Here is a 19,452-nt window from a genome sequence, read left to right as displayed (position 1 = left end):
CTTTGTTAAGAATACTTTTTAATACAACAGAATCTAATAACATAGAAATTCTGTTGAAATATTAACCAACCAGAAATATTTCCCGACTTGCGTTTTGTTTTTGTAAACTACGACTCCGACCGGCGTCAGTCCTAGGAAATATTCATCCTGCTTTTCTCCCTGAAAAAATATGAATTTTAAATCAGTGAATGATTGGCAGAAAAGTTCAATTTAGTCGTACAAAACAAAACAAGAAACAAATTCTCATGGTTTCTACTTTGAAACATTTAGCAGACGATTAAGATGATAAGTAGTAATGAAACGTATACTCACAAACACAGGGTGCAGGTCAACCCCGTACATCTCCAGGGTTTTGGCAATTCCTAAATAATCGTTCTCAGCCTCAGCAGGCACCTGACCCCTGCACACAGAGGTCAACACATCACTGAACTCATTACAGAACATAAAACAATCACAACACCGTCCAATTATTCTCCAAAGATGGAATGAACCAATAATAATAATAAAAACCAATAAAAGACAACAATTAGAAAAATTTTGAGAACTACATCGCATTTCTTTTGCTCTTCAGATGTTATTCATTAACTCATTTGTAAATATGTGTTTTTCATTCACTTAATAACTGGTGCATACCAGTGACGTCTAACCTGAAACCAGTTCCACGTGTATTTAACCTATTGACACTAATGCATGTTGGACCAGACGCACAGTGAAGTGAAAATAAACGTTCAAATATATGGATGCAAATAGATGCTCTGTAAAAACATGATTTTATTTATTTATTTTATCCATAATGCATTTTAATCCTACTTCAAAACCTGAAATGATCAATAAATAAAAACTAGGACATGACTTTTAAATCTAAATGCAAGTTTGCAATACATTGTGGTGTAAGACACATTTTCATCTCTTAGTGTTATGCTGGGTTCACACCAAACGCCAACAATCGCGTTCCACGCTCTTTATTACCCGCGAGAAAAGTTCGTTATTTCAATATATTTTCAACATTTGCGACGGCCGCAGATATGCTTCATTTGTACCCCGTCTTTACATTGACTTTTAAACAGTTTGCGTGAATAAATGACATACATTCGCGTTCGGTGTGAACCTAGTGTTACAGCTCAGCTTTGGTGAATTCAGTCCAAAAAACGAACTATCATTATCCCCCACCATCACGCATGCAGAAATGTATTAAATATTCCAGTCACGGATCAGAGCAGACGGAAGCAAGGTGGGAAAGCGGGCGTGCAGGGTGGGGCGAGCATGATTGTTGATGGTCTTTTATAAGTGTCGGGCCCCGTCATTTGGAGACCCCCGGAGACTTAAATGCATTCAGCCCTTTCATTTGGGCCCTGAGTGTGCGTGTCAGTGCATTTCGCTGCCTAATTGAAGCAGCTGGAGTATTCTGTTCTGAAGTACCTACCCGACCATTAAAGATGATTTCTTTGGGTTGTACTTTAAAAAGCCGTCTCTAGCTCTGTATGTAATTTCATTAAACAGCACACAAAATGACGTCATTAAAAATGAACCATGACATGTTTCTCTTACTTGGAAACAAATCCGTCCTTTCTCATCTATGATCCACTCGGACACCTCAGCTCCTCACAGACTCTTAGAAATCAGACGACTGGTAATTGCTCAAAACTCTTTCCGTAGAAGTCAAGTGGGGATTTGTTCGCTTAAAAATATGACGTTCAACAAACAGACAAGCGAGATACCCACAATGTCTGTTTAAGCCTCATCTAATTCATTCTCCTTCCTCAAAGCCCATCTGATCGTGTCACCTGACAGGTGCTGCTCATCCTAACACTCGTTTGACAGGTGAGCATGTTTGACAAAGGGTCAAAACGAGAACTGTGAGATGATCAAACAAACCCGGAGAGAAGCTCTCATTACAAAGACAAAGAGTCCAGCCAGAGGGAGAAATCCTCACAGTCTATCGCACAGAATCTAGTCAAAGACACCATGTCTGATGGAATCCTGTCTATTCTTTATGGGTTTTCGTGGGAATTTAAACATTTTCAATATTATATATAGCTTAAATACACCGCAAGGTTCTTCGGTTATGAGTGTCCGACATGGACACATTTACAAGAATTTAATAAAAATCTGAGCTGTTCTGACACAGACTATGGGTTAAAAAATAATTAGGGCAAAAATTCTGTCATCATTTATTCTGTCGTTCATCACCGTCATTCATTCAAAACCTGTATGTGACTCTTTCTTCAGAGGAACACAAAAGAAGATATTTTCAGAAATATCTCAGTGGTTTTGTGTTCATGCAATGTAGAGTCAATGAGGTCTTGTGTTGTTTGGTTATCAACATTTTTCTAAATATCTTCTTTTGTGTTTCAAAGAAGAAATAAAGTCATACAGGTTTGGAATAAAACAATATACAGCATTTATTAATGTCATGTTTATTTCCTCATTTACAGATTCATTATTAAAATCAAACATTTTGTCTGTTAACATTAGTTAATGCATCATGACCTAACATTAATAATTGTATTGACATGAACTAACATTAACAGGGATTAATAAATACTGAAAAGCTAAATTGTTCATTGTTAGCTTATGCTAGCTAACACATTTACTACTGTAAAGTGTTACAGATTTTTTACTTTGGGGTGAACTGTCGCTTTAAATGTGTAACAAAGTCCTGCGTGGGGTCTTACATTAAAGTTTTATGAATCTGTTCGATGGCGTCCTCGTGTTCTTCTTTCTGGTCCGGGACAAAACGAAATTCCGACACGTAACCTGATGTGTGTTTGTATGGATCGTAATCTCCAAGCTCAGCTATAGGGACAAAGATGCAGTAAATACAATAAAACTTATAGACATCAATGACGCTGCATATAAACCGTACGTCAATTAAAATTGTGAAAATTTAGGTTAAAGCCGAAGTATTTGTTGTTTGTTCAGCTATCAAACAGGGATGAAATGAACAGAGATGACACATTTACATTTTTAAAAGGTAAGACCGCGTGCTCCTTAACATCCACGTCAAGAAAATGGTTTTAGATTCCAAAAGCAAGATCATAATGTCGTAAGCATCAAATTAGATTTCATGAAAAACCTTTCCCACGTACATTGAATTGCAAGAGCTCCCAGTTGGGTGCTGATATCGAAGGGACATGGAAGTCTTCCCTGAAGAACATCTTGTTTAATCTGCAGAAAGAACTGATACCTAACAGAACAAACCTACGGTATTAAGAGATATGCATTCAAACAACTTCAACAACATCAAGCGGGATCTCTATCATTTTACATTTTAACATTATGCATATTATATTAAAATCTCAAATTATAATGCAGATTAATTGTAATACACACCTCGTGATTTCCTCTTTCAGTTTACAGGGGTCTTCAGCATAAAATTTCACACCAAAATAAAGTGTATACGGAGGCCCGGCTGAAATAAAACACAACAACCTATGAATGCACAATGATTTCCATTCAAGAGTCTAGAATAGAGGGGGTCAGTCCTGCTATTAGAGATTTACTCTGAAACTGTGGCTCTCAAACTTCTTCGTTCTAAGGTCCCCTTTGTGTATAGTGCGTCGTTTTGCGGCCCACCCAAATAAAGACTTCTTAAACGTAGAATTTAAGTTCAACGAAAACCATATTCAGCTATACATCAATTATTTTGGTTGGTGGTGTTATTTTTCTGATTGCATAAAATCTATGATAAGTTTCTATATTTCATAAAATGCCACCTCATTTGCGGCCCCCCCTGCCTGCAAACATCTTGGGGGCCCCCGGTTCAAGAACCATTGCTCTAAAACGCAACCTTTTCATGTCGCCCAATATGACACATTTAAAGCATCAAGTATTTAGTATTTAGCCTGAAAGTGCACAGGTAAGCGTGCACAATTTATCTCCTCGCAAAATTGAGTTATAGTTCCACCTGTTGGCAACCACACCTGAACCAGCTATTTAAGAATTATTCACTAGCATGTTACCGGCAGGTGTGCAAAACAAGCATTACAAATATTTCATATTCTACACTGAAAAGGCATTCCCGCAGAGACTGTTGTGACTAAACTGTGTTCATTCTTGACCTCGATTCACAGAACATCAGTAAATGTGTAAGCCCTGCATTGTGTAGTCGAATCATGTTCAAATTGACAATATTATGAGAATAATAACAGCATCACCTCTCGCTGGGCTGATCCAAGTTTAATAGACACTGGGGGTTAGTCGTTAGGTCAATACTTTATTATTTTTCCCGTCGTGCAGGCAGAATTAAAAATGTGGCACGCTGTCTAATCCAATATCATTAATATAAAACCCAATTCATACGTACTTGTTATTAGATCTTTGTGTTCGGAGAGACTTTTAGAGGGATCCAGCCAATACTGTGAACACCCAATACAAACAAAGAGAAACATACAGATAAGTTATATATAAAAACAAATCACACATTGCATCATGACACACAAAACCCAACTATTGGATTAGATTTTGATTAGTACTGATGTATCTCTTCACTAATAATGAGAATTTATAGTATTTCCTGACCCAGAGCTTTGACCCGCTGAGATGTTCAGTCATGCAGTGATGCCTATAAAACGTGTCCCGTGAAACACGCATCAATAAAACATGAAGTCTGAACACGTCAGAGCATGCAGTCGAGAACCAAACATCTGCTGCTGAACATGTGGAATATACATGCTTAACAACTGTATGTTCTGGAGACTTAACTCAAGCTGATGCGCATCACAACCATCTGACTTTTAATCCAACTGTGTGATAAATATATAGAAAGAAGCTTGTTGCATTTGACCATTTTCCTTTACTGACGCGGGTCAGTAGTAAAATCAATTCCATTCAACTACTCCTTTAGCAATTCCTGTTTCGTAAACATACATGTGTTAACTTGTGATCTGCTGATATCTCTCATGAAAAAATGGATGGCTCATATTATTACGTTGCCAGTTGGTAATAAACCCACTACAGATAGTCCGGTTAGAGACTAACACCAAATGGGAGTAACCCATTTATTGTCACCCCAAAAAACTCTTTGCATCCGTATGTGTGTGGTTTTCTATAAAAATAAACCATATTGTTACTATAGTAACCATAGTTTCACTATGGTATTGTAGCAAAGCACAGTAACCACACATTTATCATAGCTGTATAATTGTAATTACAGGTTAACTATGATATTTGTAGTTGTATGGTGATATATGATGTAGCCCAGGGATTGCATATACTCTAATACAAATGTATAGTATACTGCAATGTAAGTCTTTGGATAAAAGCGTCTGCCAAATGCATGAATGTACATAGATTGTAATAAATCAGACAAAACATGGTTGGATCATTAACAAACCTGAAAGCAAACTAGATTTGATGTTTTCTAAAGAAAGAAAAATATTCAAGAAGAAAAATATTTGTTTTTCTCCACTAAGAGTAATCAAATCTGGTTGCACAGATTTGACCTTTAGCATGATGCTCAACATTTAAAGAGACAGTTAACCTCAAATCCAAATCTCCATTGAACTTATATGTTATATGCCTTATTGTGTTGTAGTAGAAATTCACTAAATCAGCTTTTTACAAGCTAAAAGGAAGGAAAAATACATATTAAAATGTTTTCATTCAGTTATTATATCACAGATTTACGCTACCTTTTAGTGGTGTCCCACTAAACGCATTACCTGTCCAACATTTGGTTTGTCGGGTGTTGTGGGGAACAAAACCCACCATCCTCACGATAGAAGTGATTGTTAAACATACTAAATGATGCTTAGTTGTAAATGTAAAAACTTTTTGTGAGGGTTCAGGTAAGGGAATAAAAATACCATTAGGTCGGCATAAAACAACAGAAGTCTATGGCAAGTCCTCAAGAAGACACCAAAGCAACTCAAATGTGTGTATGTGTGCAGATGGGAACAGGATTAGTGCTGGACGTTATTAAATTAAAATACGTTAATTGAATCGGTGAGTCTCATCTAATAATCACATCAGAGCAGATGGCGAAGTGGAAATGAAGAATCCTCAGATCCTCTCTTCATTTCTAAGAACACTGAGTGAACACAACATTCATGTAAGGTTGACCGTAACTACACCGTCTGTGATTAAAACAAACCTCTGACCGTAACGTCTGTTCCTTTAGCTTAGCTTTGTATTAGCATCGTAAAGGTTACCCAGGAGCACACAAAAAATGTGCATAAAAGCGTCTGCAAATGCCAAAATGTAAAAATGAGGTACCTAATTCATATCTCAGAATACAAGAAGATATACAGAAGCACATAGCAACCGCTCGGAACACCGTGGCAACTGTTGTCTTATAAATATTGACGGACGTTTTATTGCGTTTTATGTTTTATAGTTTATTCCCTGTGCCAAAGACGAGTTAGAGAGGAATTTATCCAATTCTGTAACTTACAATTAAATTAAACAATCCAAGAACGCACGTCAACCACACCTGCACAGAAATGATGATGCTAACATGTAAATGACATTTTTATCTCCTCTAAACCATAATCATCTGGTTGATAGATTTGTGTAAAGTTAAGTTACGGCCCGCCTCTTGGCCGGTAATAAATCTAGACTAGTGGGACAGGGCCCAGAAGGCATTGTGGGAAACACCTCGCTCATTGGTCGAGCTTATGAGGTAATGACGGTTGTGTGTTTTTTCACAAGTTTGCACTTTGCCTTACCCAAAATCTGGCCTCAAGGTAAAGCTAATCGCCCTTTACTTTATACTTCAACCCTCTGTTCACGCGTCAAAGGTCAAGCTGCTTTTGGGATCTCATGACCACACAATGGCACGGCAAACAGGATACGCTTTAGCAAACCTTCTATAAGGAACAGTTCACTCTTGTGTCGCTTTAAACCTGCACGAGTTTGTTTTAACACAAAAGAACAATTTTTGCACAGTATTGTCTCTTTAAATCACCAAGTTGGATCTATGCGAGTTTTAGAAAACATTTTGCGAAGGACGTTTGTATGCGTTCAAATCCGTCTTAATGTGTAGGCGCTTGATATCAATTCCCACAGTCTCAAACATCTTTAAATAGATTCAAGAGACATTTGAATAACGTATTAACAGAAGATGTATGGAGTAATGTAATGACATTTTAAATTGTAAAAAGGTAAAAAGAGAGTCATGAATTTGGAAGGAAGGGGGGAAATGTCAACGCTTTTCATTTTTGTTTGAATGAACTGTTTATCTAAAATAATACCATATATCTTTACGCCATGTACCTGATAATGTATCTTATTTGTAAACATTTTTTATTTTACATTTATTTTGCAAAGCTAAAAAACACAAATACATTCGATTGAATTAGAATTAAGTTTCACTCTTTAAAAAGGATGCGTTCATATTAACAGTGTTTGTGTTGTGCCATTTAACACATTTTGTGTTCATTTTATGTGAAATAAATAAAAAGGATAACACGAGTCGGGGTAAAAGTAACACAAAATGTATTGTCCCAAGAAATTGATGCGTTTCCCTAAACTGAACACAAAATGTTGCTTTTCGCACCAAATTGTTTGTTTATAGAGTGTTGAAGAACTTACCGTCTGATGACTGCGGTCACAATAGCGAAGCCCAAAATACTCCGCTTCGACAAGATTCACATGAGCAAACACGTAATCCAGCAGAACTGAACCTTTGGTCGATTTCTGCACGGGGAGAGATGAAAAATACCATTAAAATCAACATTACGTTCAACCATTGCTGTGTTTCACCAGTTTCAATTGCGTCCGCAGAGCGCCAAGGCTCAAACGTCACGGTTCGCTACTGGGTTTATCACATTTTTCTTTCTCAGATCTATAAAAGAGAAACCACATGGTCAGAATTACTTTCTGTATTTCATTATTGTCTATCGCAATATTATTAGTCTATCCTCTTGTTGAGCTCTTGAGGAGGGTTTGTGCCTTTGTTCTCTGATTCAATATGAGAAATAACAGGTTAACCAAACAGGTGACTGATGACCTGTTCATATTTGCCTGTTAAAGCAAGAAAACACCAAGAACGATAAGCATGTCTACAGGAAACACACAGAGTATTGCATCTGTAAATCTTTGTCTCTTTCAAAGCTTAATTTCACTTTTTTGTAACAAAACAAATTGCTGAAAGACAGTTTTACAAATAGCCGAATAACACCTCCAGTGCAACTCATAAGATTTTTGGAAGACATTGTCTATTATGATGCATTTCCTATTGAAAGAAGATATTTAGGAAACATGAACGCTGACTAAAAAGTGTAAAAACACAGTTCAACCACAGCATTGCTTCAATCGAAAGCTATACCTTCATGCAAAAAGCTGATTTACTACTATAATAAATCTTGTGTATAATATGTGACTGTTAGTTGTGCAACTGCAGCTCCTCACACGCATGACACACGAAGGCTCATGTGACACTGCGGTGAGCCGAGTTTCTCCCCTCTGGGAATGTGTGTATATGTTTGGGAGTCTTGTAAAGACACACACACACACACACACACACACAAAAGCCTTGGCATGTATTCAGACGTATGTCATGATATCTCCCATTACACACTCCAGGCTGAAACAACAATCCGACATTGGTGCTTATGACAATCTGAAACGCTATATGTACACAGTAAACCTACAGGAATATAAATCACGAATGAGATCTCTGTACGAGCAATGAGACTGAATTGAAAGTAAATAGAAAATTCTTTTATTTTTAAGACAATCTCATTTTTCTCCTTTTGTGTTTCAATAAATGTCTTAAAGTGATAGTTTCCCCAAAAATGAAAATTCTGTCATCATTTACACACCCTCTTGTCATTTCAAACCTTTGACTTTCTTCCTGCCGCAGAACACAAAAGAAGATATTTTGAAGAATGTTGGTAACTGAACAGCTCCATTCACTTGCATTGGTTTGGGGTCCATACAACAGAAGCGCTGTTCGGTTACAACTTCAAAATCCGTTTACAGTTCTTAGTTCTGATGAACACGAAGACATATATTTGGACGAATGCTTATAACCAAACTGACCTTGCGCCCCATTGACTACCATAGTATGAAAAAACACTTTACCATTATTTTCGTAAGACATTTAGAAGAATGTAGGACAGCAAACAGTTCTGAGGCACTTTTGACTACCATCATATTTTTTCCTACTATGGGAGTCAATGAGGTCCAAGAACTGTTCTTCCAGATTTCCTCTCTGTGTTCACCAGAACAAAGAAATGTATACAGACTTGGAACAACTCAAGGTTGAGTTAGCGATGACAGAGTTGTCTTTTTTGGGTGTAGTATCTCTTATACTAGCATACGTTTCCATTTAATCTCATCGATCTCATCGAATACAACTTTGTTTTTACCATTTTATCAAATGGTCTTACTCTTTATATTGAATGAGAAAGATCACTGCTCACGAATTCTGTTTAAAGCGCTCGTGTTCCCACACCGTTGGTGCCCAGTGGCAAAATATCTATCAAAGGTCCACAAGCAGTGAGAACACAGATTCAGCCTTCACCGGGAAAAAAACACCCATTGTATGTGACCCCTGATGTCACGTCGTAATTCAGATCCCAAAAGCCCGACGGGAGGAGAGATGAATATGACAAACCACAAAAACGCTGCCGTCTCTCCAAAGGTTCCTGGCAGAACCTGTCACTAACACCCTCCCTGTTTACCGTCAAGAGAGATCCTCACAAAAGACGTGTTCTCCACATTCCTGCCATATCTGCCTTACTGATAAGACTTTCTTCGGTTCGGGGTGGGAATGTTAAAATAACAGGGAAGAGTGAAATGAATAGAGAGGAAATGGATTTCCACATGTGGAGAATTTGGTGATTTTCCAACATGGTTAAAACTGCTTGGATAGCTTCTGTTGTTTTGCTGGAACCGAAATGAAGCGATAAATACAAATTCTGTCATGTCGTTCAAAACCTGTAAAAGAAGATATTTTGAGAAATGTCTCAGTGATGTTGTGTTCATGCAATGAAAGTCAACGAGAGTCAGAGTAGTTTGGTTACCAACATTCTTCGAAATATCTTCTTTTGTGTTCTGCCTAAGAAAGAAAGTCATTCAGGTTAAGAATGACTATTCGTTTATATAAAGTCAACCATTATTTCTAATGTCCGTATCTATTCATTTCCACAGGATGGGAAGGTAAATGCGATAACATATGAAAACGAGTATCTGTACCTGCTGTGGACTGTGTCAATATTTACCTATCGGGAGGAGGAAAAGGGACAAAATAAGTCTAATAAACAAAGATTGATTTCTGGAGGTCACGTGACCTTCCCCAGTCTCAGACTGTCAATAAGATAAATGATCAAGTGTATGAGAGCGTGAGAGTTAAATCCTCAGGATGTGGAAATGAAACACAGGCATGTGTCAGATAACACAAGCTGATCTGGATAAAGACTGATTGTGCTGATGTCCAACAGGGCACGAAGAAGATTAACACAATCCAACTCAAGCCTGTTCAACAAATGCACAAGATAAAAGAAGCGAAGACGTTCAGACAAAGACTTTGTACTTTTAGTTACACCTACACCTTCATTTCATTATAAACAAAAATATCAAGCAATCTTAGCGTTACAATGCAGTTAAGCTCCCGTCTAGCATGGGTTAATAATGAATCAATAAATCAATAAACTGAAGTCAATTAAAAAGGGTTCTTTCACACGGCATGCATTAGACCGACTGGAACACAAAAGTCAAAAAGGAAATGACCTTCTGCATAAAGAGAATGTGAGAATCTGTTGTATGTCAGATGGACGGTGTTGTGCGAGCGGTAATTGTTCTTTTAATACATTCTTTGAAACAATTATCTGATATGGCCTGCAGTTCCCATGGTAACGGGGTCATGAAACAGATGAGACCCGACCATCTGCTCTATATGGGTGTGGCAGTGGTCACACGGGTCCTGAGCGTTTGTGTGCGAGTGCGTGTGTCAGCAGATGTTCCTTCGCTTCCCAGAGTCCCAAAAGAACCGGTCAAGAACATGTCATGATTCACTCAAAGAAAGAAATGACAAATTATACTCCGCTTAAAGAAAGTAAGCCTTTTTTATTGTAACATGTTTCATGATCATAAAATCTAAATGTGATGGAAGAAAATCATAATATTGTCGATGAATGAAATATGCAGGATAAAACTCTTAACTTGCTTTGCATAATGTTGTGAGAACAGAATAATGTGACAATGGTCAATGAAAGCCAAAATCGTAAACACATTGAGGGCAGGAATTACAGTAAAATCACAGTAAAAAATTATAATACTTACTCATTCAACTTGTTTGAATTTCACCTCAGTAACTCATAATGTTAGTCAGTAATGTGCGTGCCCCCACGTGCCCGTATGATCTCCCAGCAATGTCTGGGCATACTCCTGATGGGATGGCACATGGTGTCCAGGGGGATCTCCTACCAGATGGATCAAAGCACAAGTGAGCTCCTGGACAGACTATGGTGCTACTTGATGGCTTCGGATACATAAGATCCCAGAGGTTCTCAACTGGATTAGGGTCTGGGGTACGTGATGGCCAGTCAATGGCATCAATGCCTTCATCGTCCAGAATCTGCCTACAGACTCTGGTCACAGAAGGCCAGGCATGCAACGGGATAAGATCTGACAATAGATCTGAGGATTTCATCCCGATTCGTCATAGCACGTGGAGGTCTGTGAGACCCTCTGAGGATGGTCCTCCTCCCCAAACCACCCTTGCTGTTGCCTCTCCAGTGTACCTATTGTCACTTTTATTTGCACCAATACAAGTAAAAATGGTTCACAATCACTCATTCTTGGACATTTTTGGCAGGTTTGTCAGCCAGAATGGACTCTAATGCAAAAGACTTTAATTTAAATTAGATTTGTAATTATTGCAAACAAAAAATCTGTTTCTCTTCTAGTTGCTACTGGAAATGGTCCAAATGTCTGAAACCCCCCGTGCGGTGGTGGCACAGACCCTCCCAGTTTCCATAGTTACTCAAAAATAAAGACAAAGATGCGAGGAGCGGTACCGGTTTACAGCGCCTGTTCTCTCACAGACAGCGAGCGCTGTGGCATTTCTTTGACAAGCACGGTCTTGAGTCAGAAAAACTGTATTGTTAACCAGCAATTTTTACAAGTCGTAAACACCCCGAAAGGAAAACACACACCAGCGCAGGGTTAAACAGTATTTACAGACATACCGTAGTACTGCAATGTACTTCAAAGAATACCAAGACGGAAAACAAAACAAAACATGTGAGGCCAGGGTACTTCTTGTAAAAGAATGCATGTGTGTGAGAGAAAAATTTAAATAATTACTGTGTTGGAGGCAAAGAGGAACAGGCTATCATAGTACAAAGAACTAAAGCATTCAAACAGTGCTGGAAAAAATCCAGCCGCAGAGATTACAAGTGCATATATTGAAAATATAACTGAACACTTTTATGACATCAAAACACCCAAATGAAAGAAACAGCATAAATGAGAACATTTAATATCAATTGTATCTCTGAGACAAAACTGAGATTACAGTTGCTTTTGCTAAATCTGCTGCCTTTTCTGTTTTAGTGGTGCAACGTGTTTTTCTTTGGAGCATCCTACTGACAGAAATGCATTATAAGGTAAATAACTGTGTATTCAGGTGTATAAAGAAGTTATGTATACCTTACATAATGAAGTGTTATGTTTTTTTTATTTTAGGATGAGGCATTTCAATCTACATACACTGCGGGTCCCCTTGCATGGAATTCGCCATTTTGTTTCTACAGTAGCCCTAAATGGACAAACTGCTCTACAGAGCGCGTTTCGTAAATACGTCATCTTCAGCAAAGAAGCGAAAACGCGACAACATCTTAGTTCTGTGTCAGCCACCATAGTGCTTCAAAAGGGAGGGGTGGAGTGAGCCGTTGGCTGCAATTTGCAACCTCACCGCTAGATGCTGCTAAATTTCATACACTGGACCTTTAAAGAAACAGACTCCGACATTTACATCCAGGCATTTAACAGACGCTTTTATCCAAAACGAGATAAACAATATAGGCTAATGATTCAATTTAGGATGTTTGATATCGAATCATCTTAAAAAGCAGACGGGATCTTAAAGCCAGTCTCCAATCAATTAAAGACAATCTCCAATCAAAAGTCATTGTGAACTTTCTCAAATCCTCCTGAGACTGAATGAGTTCAAGCTACGCCATCAACATTCATTTTATTTGAAACGGCAACCTCTGTCCCAACAGCATTAAATACACAGCTAAAGAATAAGACCTTAATTAGACACTAATAATTCATATGGCGATTTGTTAAAAATACATTGAAGTTTTAGCTTGACAGAAGATGTGACTTTCTAAAGTTAACCACCTGAATTCAATACCTTAGGAAACCTTTAGGATCTTCATTGACGAGAGAAGCTTGCAAAACTACAAAACTGGTCCAGACCAAGCCGCAACCTTCCCATTTCTCTCGTCAAGCCAACGCGGAAGTGCTCACGCACATGAATAATTTCTGTTTATTGCTTTGAAACACTCCATGTGTGCACTTTTCTGGAATGTGTCTACAGAAAAACGGCCTGATCCGTGTTGATTCTGCATTTGACAGGAGAGATTATCTTCCCCTTTGTAAGGAAAGAAAGTCGCTGATGCAGAGATTATTCCAATGTTGGTTTCCCTTTCCTTCAAATGCCGCTTAAATCCCTTGACCTCAGTTCACACCCCGGCACTTCTGAAATAATAACATGCCTATATGTTTATTTATACATTTTCTGGTTTGTTCACCAGAGGCTGTACGTTCTTTTTGAAGCAGGTCGACATGTCACCTTATGACTCAACAGGGGCGTGCGAATACCTGTTTGACCTGGCCATTGAAGCGTTGTATCAAGAATTATAAAGCATTTCAACAACTTTAAATCGAGCTTAAACATCAACAAATGTGCCACGTACATCGGATTTATAAAGGAGGGTTTAATTCTTCAATCCAATTGTTACCTGGCAGACGCTTTTACCCGAAGCGTGCATACAAAGTATATATACAAAAAGAGAAACGCACAGCCTGTGGTTTATTACTTCTCATGCTGTCATTATAAGTTAATGAGCTTAAAAGGTCAGAAACAATTCATGTAATTGTGCACTCCATCATTAGCCTCATCATAATAATTACTAATACGAGCTGTGAAATGTCTTGGTAAGTGAACACAGGAGCATGTAAAACAAATGCGCACAGGCTGAGACACAAACCCATAAATCCAATTAATACAACAAAGGATTTGACCCAAAGCTGGCATTAGTCCACTGTAAATCCACCTTCATCTTATCACTCCCGTAATGCACAGGGATTTCTCTGCCTTTGTGCGGAGCGCCCGGCACACGCCCAAATGACACACGGCCCCCTCCACCCTCCCCACCAGGGTGGGTGTGGAGGACAAGGGTGATAAAAGCATTGATGCTTCATTGGCTTTAAGCACGCATTCATTTATAATTCACATTTATCCTGCTTTTTAACACTTCTCACGCTACCTCAACACAAGAGTACGCGGCTTTATGCTGCTTTTTACATGATAACAACCATAATGTAAATGAATGTAATTATTGTATGTCCATTATAGTATATTTTACGGCAGGATAAAAAGCATGAGTTTTTTTATAAGAAAATCATATCAATTTTGACATCACTGGGATATATATCAGTATATCATGGTATTATATGAAATAATATTTTACATAAACAAATTAACATTTATTTTAAGGACCATTCGGACCATTGCATCTTGTTACTCTTTTAATGACAATTAAGCATCCTTATGTCATGGTTTAACTATATTTTTTGTTTTTATTCAATCTTCTCATCGCAATTATTTCATATAATTATTGTAAATCCTTAAAAAACAAGGGTGATCTGCAGCATTTTACATCCACCGTCCGTGATCTGCACTTACGGTCTTACATGTCTTCATCATTTGAGTTGTATTTATGAGATTTATATATAAAAGTGATTCCAGATTTGCTGCATCTCCACAGCAAGACGACATCATCCTCATATCTCATTACTTTTCTCTTGAGACAGTCTTTTCTGTTAAGGTCACTCTATAGGGAATGTTACTAGTTATTTACCGAATTTTCACATATTTTAATATATCTTTATTTTATTAATTGAACTAATGTTGTAATTAATTGTTTAAATTGTCAAAGTCTTTAAACAGACAATTAATTGCCACCATCGCAATATTGAAATGAATTTTATGATCGTGAAAGCCCTGTTATTAAAAAAATAACAAAAACCTCACAATGAAAGATTTACAGGATAATCTTTTCTGGTTTAAAATGTAGCCTACTGTACAGTAAACATAAATAAGCCTTTAAATATTCCCTCTCAGGACACACATCGTAGGAAGAAGGTCTAGACAGAGTCTAAATAAAATAATGTTATTCGTTACACATTTTCAAATGTCAAAAGAGCATCGCCTCCACAGGCCAAAGGCAAAAGCAACACGACCGCGCTGCTTGGAGCGGCTGTCTTTCTTTTGTGTTGACAGAAACGCACAAGCTGTTCTGTTTCTAACGCACAACTACACACACGGCCCTCTGGGTAAACTCAATGAAGTCTTTGTGCGAGTGTGGGGGGGGGGGGGGGGATTTTGAGCATGTGCAAATGGGTATGTGGGTGCATGTCCCATTTTTAGCGTTTGATAAAGAATCACAATAATTTAAACTTATCTTAAAATATTAATAATGGTAAAAAAATTGTAGTGAAGTGTTTTTTGGTGGATTGATTACCAAGTGTTATCGCAGTACAAATATCATGGTTAAACTACTGTAGAACCACGGTTAACTTGGTAACGAAAGTTATTTGATTTTCTTTGTAGTAATCCCAATGGTCACATTACTCCACGAATCACGCATCTTGAGGTGTGTGTGCTGTCGCTTATACTCTCACGATATGAAGTGTAATATTAAGGTGCAATTGGAGGAGGGAGCCTATTTCTAAGATATCAAAGGGATTTGGACCAGTAACCAACCATTCTCTAGCTTGTGTTACTTTGTAAGAATTCTGTGGGTTGCTTTTGATGTGGGTGTCATGCCCAGATCGACGCAGGGTGACAGCCGGACCCTTCTGAAGTCACATTCTGTTCGGCCTTGAAAGTCCCTTATGACCATGACTTACATGCAACATCCTTACTAAATCACAAAGTGTTTGTTGCACTGCTTTAGCAAGAAGTAGTTTTCAACCAAATGAATAAAATACAATGTACAATATTGGCACATTCGTGTTTCGAAGTCCCAATACACTGTATATTAAAGACTCGCCAAGATCCTGCCAGCACCACCCCATTAACAATTTAATGCACCTGCGCTATATGATACTTTCATGTTACGAGAGAGGAGTGCGCGTGTCTGATCCTAAAAACATCACTAATGTACTGCGTCTCCATACTTTGTTGTGTGTACTAACCAGAGTCATGACTCAGAAATAACACATCTAGTAGACTTCGTGGTTAGCCTCATGACAATCAACCATCATGTCAAGTCAGTGCGACACAATGTACACACTACACAGACCTACAAGAACATACTATAAAAGTTCAAGGAAACCAAGGAAACATTAAAAAACACCAGCACACAGACTTTGACGATGATATGGCAATACTTTAAAATTGACTACAGTGCTGAATAATGATTCTTATCATTTACTATGTTATTTCTATAAGACTGTCAACATTGACAATTTACAAGCATGCAAGTACGACCTTTATTGAAATGAACCACGGCTTCACTATAGAAAAAAGCCAATCTATTACCGTGTTTATTACTATAGTTTTACTGCAAATATTATGCTTACACTGGTATTGTTAATGTAGTCTAGTACATTTGTGGTTACTATGGTTTGTTTTACTACAAATACCAAAGCTGAACCCTGGTTACTGCAGTAAAACCTTGGTTAACTAGGTTTGATTTTCTTAAGAAAGAATAATTTTCTTTTCTTTTCTTTATACCAGACTTTGAGACAAACCTTTGTATAGACCCCAGTAAAGCAACAATCTTATGTTGGCGCACAAAACTGAAAAACTGAAAATACAGATATTAAAGTGATTCAGGCTTGTTCGATAAGCTTAGGATTTAAGGCCTTTATCATGACGATAAACCAGGTCATCTGGTTAAATCTGCTCACCAGTATGAGCACACTGGGTGTGGACATCTTCAATATGTACGCACTATAAAATACAGCCACAACTATATTATTTCATACAATCTCAAGAGGTAAGACATTATCATGTTGTTTTACATTCCTAATACGTCCAGGATGGACCACCATGCGAATGTATACCATATAATATATAAATATGGCAATCACATATCACAATATAGTTACTGGCCTTACTTTGGTAGGGAAGAAAATAAAAGTGTGCCTCCTCTCTGGACAATGACAGCTCAACATGTTCAAAGATGCTTAAAACAATAACCGCTCACCTTTATATCCTGCTGCTGAGAGGTCAACGTCAGCTTGGTCTCGTCCAGGAGCAGAACCTCACAGTAAAACTCCTCATGGACTGAACAGAAACAACTCATGTTGATGCAGATGATCCACAGCGCAGTTCCGGTCCAAACTCAACGGTCTACAGTGACATCTCTTCACTCGTGATGTTACACTTCATCATGCACTGACATCCGCCCGTGTTCCTCTGTTGTTACATTGTGTCTGTCTCGGTCCTCGTGCACCTGATGTTTGTATCATCGAAATGTCCCATCAGACCTCATGGGACGAATGACGTTTATGTATGCGAGCTGAACACTGTCCGGTCCCTCGGCCCCGCTTCTGAACAGTAGGTGACTTCACTTCGTGATGTCGGACGGAATTCACCCATGAGTCCCAAAGAAACTGCATTCATGCTGCGTGTTGCCAAGCAGCCTGAGAGACTCTCCCATGAGCAATTGTTCATGACTCCTCCTTCACTCACTCACACAGACACGCACACACACAGATATATACACACACACACACACACACACACACACACACGCACACACATTACACGAGTCTTAAGATGGACTGTCCTGCCACCTGTTGGAAACTAAGCGCATCTCTGGGCTAGGTGTCACGGTACCATAAACAGTTCTTACGATACGATATGATACCAGCTTAAGTATCTCGATACCAAGTTGTATCACGATGCTGTGCCATATAATTCAAATCTATACAAAAAACACAGATTTTACATTTTGTATTTATTATAGCAAACTGTTGCACTAGAATATGTTGTTGTATTAACTGTAGCAATCGGATAAATTGTAGCAAACACTAGCATACTTAAATATTATGGTAACACTAGTGTTTATGAGTTTTAGTAGTAAATACTAAAGTACACTAGATCATTTAATTCAAATGTGGGACAAGTTTAATTGATGCAGTCATTGAATATCAATGCGCATGCGCAACATTAAGTACGGTACTATGATACTACGATACTACAATACTGAAGTTTCACAAATGTAGAGGTGTATTTTAAAGCTTTAGCATCGCGATTATACCGTAGCACCGGGATACCGTGCCACCCTGCTATGTAGATGTTATACTGTAAAGAAAACGAATTTATTTTAATATAATTTAACGACAATAAAACAATATTTCCCCCCTAAATAAATCTACATTAATCCGTCCAACGAACGCTTATTTTTAATCACATGAATTAATATAATACTAATGATAACAATTCTCATGTTAATCATTTTCAACAGCAGTGAGACAAACGATGTTCAAGAATGAAACCGAAGAAGGACATTTCCTTTATCCACCGCATGGCGGCGTCTTGAGCGCATATCTCACCGCGCATGCGCGCAGGCTGACTACTAGAACAACATGGCGAAGCGTCGCGGCTATCGAAGATGTTGAGCAGAAAATCTTACAAACAAAAGGCGAAAAAGTTTCCAACAAATACGCGATTCGCTCAACAAACAGAGTAATGTCCGCGTTTAGCGTTTATACGTCATGACTTCGCCGGATGTATTCCGTCTCGCGCATCGGACTCGAGTTCTTTAGTGGAAGAGGGCGAATGTTTGTGCAGGTAAGACTTTTAAATAGCCGGAATAATGTTCAAAGAAACACCTTTATCTGAAGCACACACGGATACGGATTCATATCAGTTCATTTCGCAATGATCGAGGTAATAAAGTGTACTGTTAATGTAGTGTTGTCTAAGAGATTTAAGAAGTGTCTGTTTGTAAATGATTTCGTGTGAGAGAAGGAGATCTGAGATGTTTTGTGTTTTTTATTACGTTTTATTTATGTTGTAAATTACTGGTGCTTTATTGTGTGTTACGTCATGTAACAGAGTTGAGCGTTACATTAAATTGAGCAGTCCGCTATACTTCAATAATACTTTATGTACTAATCAAAGTATAGTTCGCTGTACTTCAATACTACCAAATTAACTTTACATACTAGTAAATACTTAGTTGCTCTGATTAATTCCAGTCCTTACTATACTTAAATTTTAAGTATGTACTCCAGTACTCTGTTGAATTCTTA

General features: G+C 38.0%; 2 protein-coding genes across 5 annotated transcripts in view; one reads left to right on the top strand and one right to left on the bottom strand.

Moving 5' to 3' along the window:
• Nucleotides 1–18,006, bottom strand: part of epb41l4a (erythrocyte membrane protein band 4.1 like 4A) — a 30,584-nt gene extending 12,578 nt beyond the window's left edge. For all 4 annotated transcript variants that reach the window (XM_079448527.1, XM_079448526.1, XM_079448528.1 and 1 more), the window contains exons 1-8: nt 17,397–18,006; nt 7,534–7,638; nt 4,307–4,358; nt 3,334–3,412; nt 3,090–3,187; nt 2,676–2,796; nt 313–400; nt 71–159 (exon numbers count right to left, since the gene is read on the bottom strand). In XM_079448527.1, the coding sequence (XP_079304653.1) occupies nt 71–159; nt 313–400; nt 2,676–2,796; nt 3,090–3,187; nt 3,334–3,412; nt 4,307–4,358; nt 7,534–7,638; nt 17,397–17,495 (731 nt within the window). In that variant the 5' untranslated portion in view covers nt 17,496–18,006. The remainder of the gene's footprint in view (nt 1–70; nt 160–312; nt 401–2,675; nt 2,797–3,089; nt 3,188–3,333; nt 3,413–4,306; nt 4,359–7,533; nt 7,639–17,396) is intronic.
• A 742-nt stretch (nt 18,007–18,748) lies between these two features.
• The window catches only part of apc (APC regulator of WNT signaling pathway), a 32,338-nt gene continuing 31,634 nt past the window's right edge, over nt 18,749–19,452 (top strand). The window contains exon 1 of the mRNA XM_079449419.1: nt 18,749–18,988. The gene's annotated coding sequence lies outside the window, so the exon portion shown is untranslated. The remainder of the gene's footprint in view (nt 18,989–19,452) is intronic.

This window comes from Barbatula barbatula (assembly GCF_947034865.1).
Source record: "Barbatula barbatula genome assembly, chromosome: 24".
NCBI classification, from domain to species: domain Eukaryota; kingdom Metazoa; phylum Chordata; class Actinopteri; order Cypriniformes; family Nemacheilidae; genus Barbatula; species Barbatula barbatula.
The sequence above is the reverse complement of the archived record's forward strand: the minus strand, read 5'-3'. Positions and strand labels throughout refer to the sequence as shown.